The sequence below is a fragment of the Otolemur garnettii genome, unplaced genomic scaffold, assembly GCF_000181295.1.
Source record: "Otolemur garnettii isolate 467f Iridium unplaced genomic scaffold, OtoGar3 scaffold00017, whole genome shotgun sequence".
Classification (NCBI taxonomy): domain Eukaryota; kingdom Metazoa; phylum Chordata; class Mammalia; order Primates; family Galagidae; genus Otolemur; species Otolemur garnettii.
In genome coordinates, this window is record NW_003852412.1 from 2,509,510 (window position 1) to 2,512,736 (window position 3,227).

Genomic DNA, 3,227 nt, shown 5'->3' on the forward strand with positions numbered 1-3,227 from the left:
GTCGTGGTTGTTTGGCGGGTCCGGGCTGGGGATTCGAACCCGCCACCTTAGGTGTACGTGGCTGGCGCCTTAGCTGGTTGAGCCATAGGCGCCGAGCCTCCATATTATTTTTATATGAAAAAGTAATGGGAGAAAATAGCCAATTTTATTAATTAACAAAATATAAAGTTATCATGTTTTAGCCATAATAGCAGGCACCTCTTGAGGAAAATATTAAATGTCTGCCTTAATATTGGTTGTAGGAGAAGGAGCACAATAAAGAACCAGATTCAAGCCTGAGCAAAGAAGATGACAAGGATGCACCAAGGACTGAGGAAAACAAAGTGCAGCAAAATGGCAGTTGTCAGCCAAATGAAGAAAACCTCTCTACCAAAACAGAAGCCGTATAGGACCAACAAACGCATCTTTACACTCAGTGCTGGAATAAAATCCAAAGCTTTTAATTCTCTCAACAGGATGTAAACGGAGAAGAAATCTATAGGTGACTTTGTGGCCATCTTGTTGCTGAGTAAGAAAATAAAGCATGAACATCATGAAAACAACAGATGTTACCCAAATCCATCTTCTAAAATCTGTGCATTTCCATGGTGGCTGACACACTTGTCGTGTGGTTTGTTAGTGTTTGCCAAGAACCATTGCAAATAAATCGAACATCAAAGATCTAAATTTGTACCATCCCTAAGGACTGGAGATAAGCATTGGAGGCTCTTTTAAAAAATGGTAGTTACTGAATTTTGTATTGTTTTACTGTTTCTTTTTTATTTCAGTATATACAGTTTGATGATGTGCTTGAAATTGGTGCAGATATATACACACCTTGTAAGTGCAAAGTATGTAAGAAGTTTTAACATTTACTTCACAAGATTTACAGTGATGTGTTAAATTCTCACTATTGTGTTTTCTTTTGCTCACTGTTTAGGACAACGGTTTTCTTTAAAATAGTTTTGCAGATTAAAATTGCTTAATAAGTGGATTAAAAAACCAACTGAAAATGCATGCTACTGTTCTTTTTCAAAAGGAAGAACAGCTGTGTTGAATACTAATAATAATGTATTAGTATTCGGTGTTTAGAATTGTTGGGTCTACCCACCAAGTGAGCATTTATTTTTGAACTTTCTTGACATTTCCAAGCTTCTTATGAATAATATTGCAGTGTGTCTTGTCAGCTGTAGGTGGCAAAGGTGCCCTTTTAAAAAGGAATCTAGGTTTTCAAATGGGCTATGGGAGCACAAGCTGAAGCTTTAGTGCCTTCTACAATGTGGTATACTGTTTTCTAGAATTTTATATGTGCTAGTCATTCTCAATCATATGGAATCTAGATGGATATTTCATTCATACCCATTAGAGAAGTGTGCAGGTGGTATGTCCGAAGAGCTTCTTACTTATTTCGCCTAATATGAGAAGGAAGTCCTGTTTTCAAGAATGACTATTTAGAGTCATACAGTTTTGGGACCATCACTTTTATACTGTGATAATTGAAAATGAAACATGTTCTTATTTTCCTTGAATCAGAGGAAACACTTTAGTTGTCTATATTGGATGGCCTTAATTATTACCTCTCAATTGTCTTTGCATAAATAATGTGCAGAAATTATACTTAAAGGGAGGGTAGGACTATATGGGAGGTTTTCTTTTTTATGTTTAAGGATATATTTACTTGTTAAGATATAGGTCATCCATCATTCTTAGGCTCACATTTTGCAGAAAGTATGCAAATAATAAAATGACAACGTTGCTGTTTTTCCCCAAAACTATAACTTGTAGTTTCTGAACTCTTCATTATGGTTATATTTTCCAAAAAGTAATCTTTTAATTAGCATGTTACTAAAAAATCAAGTATAATTTTAATGCAGTCTAATACAATCAAATTACTCAGTTGCCTTACCTCATGGGAAGAGTTAATTTTATAAATTTAAAAAGCTGGTAGCACATTAGTTACTTGGTTTCCACTTGAGTTTTCTTTTAATGTTAGTACTATTGAAACCTAAGTATTTGGTGGAAAATGGAAAGAGTTGCCCTTATTGCAAGTAATGATGAAGCCTGGTTTAATTATGAAGCTGCTTAATCACTCTTCACGTGTTCAAAATTACTGTTTGTTGTTTTTTCCTTTTTGTCACTGTGTACATTAAAATTTTGGAAAATGCTTTACTATGTAAAGTATAGATGGTCATTTTAATCATTCAGCCACATATGGTTGGCTGGTAAACAGCTTATTCTGATACAAGAATGCTTGGGTACAAATGGAAAGATTGTGAAAGAGTGTGTGTCTTACACCAACAGCTATCTTATTTATGATATGTAAGTAGCATAGAGCTAATGTTTGAATCTTTGTTATTTTTAGTACTATTTCTCTAATAAAGCTAAGTATTTGAGGAAAATATTTGTTTATGCATTTTAAAAAAGAATTTTAGTCTCATCCTGCTCTGTTATAGTTGGCATAGAGATTGTTTTAACATGGAGTGTGTGTGGTATCTATAAAACAGTCAATTAAGATTTGAATGTTTTCCTGTACTCTGGACTCTGACTAAATGTTTTTAATTTTAGTAATTAACATTTAATTTGGTTTGTGCTGCTGATTATTTTTCTTGTTGATACTTATTCAGCTTTGAAATAACCATACTAATTCTATTTTGTAAAAGCTGAGAATGAGTAGGAATACAAGAGTTCTGGAGAAAGTGAGATCAGATTATTATGGGAGGTTGACATTTCCTTGCATGGGCTTACAGAAGCAAAGCCTTCTTGGGTCTAGTAGGGAGTGGGGTATGTGTGTGTATGTGAGTGAGAGAGACTTACTTTCTCTGTTCACTTGTAAGAGTTCCTATGTTTTTATTTATATTTTTTTTTCTGGTCCTTTAAGACTGTTCTTTTTCATCCCATGTAGATGTTGTCAGAAAAACTTGAGGTAAGGTAAAGAAGATAGCCATTTTACACTCAATACCTTCTATCCTTCTGTAATATCATTTTACTTGATTATACAGAGAGTATACTCTTAAATTGCAGTTGCTATTTATCATTTGTAGACGAATTCTGTTGGTACTCTTATTCTTGCTTTTCAGCAGTGCACGCTTGAAGTGGTAACAGAAGATGGTCCTTCATAAGGTAGCCAGTCAGTTCCATGTGTCAAAACTTCTAAGTGCTTACTTAAGTTTTGCAATAATCTTCTTAGTTACTATTTGCCATCTAATGTTGGTTTATAATGGCAAACACTAGTCATGACGCTTGTGGTC

The 3,227-nt window shown here is 34.3% G+C and overlaps 1 protein-coding gene across 9 annotated transcripts in view; it reads left to right on the forward strand.

Moving 5' to 3' along the window:
- The window catches only part of SREK1 (splicing regulatory glutamic acid and lysine rich protein 1), a 53,790-nt gene extending 51,417 nt beyond the window's left edge, over positions 1-2,373 (forward strand). For all 9 annotated transcript variants that reach the window (XM_023510892.1, XM_023510891.1, XM_023510894.1 and 6 more), the window contains one exon: positions 243-2,373. In XM_023510892.1, the coding sequence (XP_023366660.1) occupies positions 243-389 (147 nt within the window). In that variant the 3' untranslated portion in view covers positions 390-2,373. The remainder of the gene's footprint in view (positions 1-242) is intronic.
- The last annotated feature ends 854 nt before the right edge of the window (positions 2,374-3,227 follow it).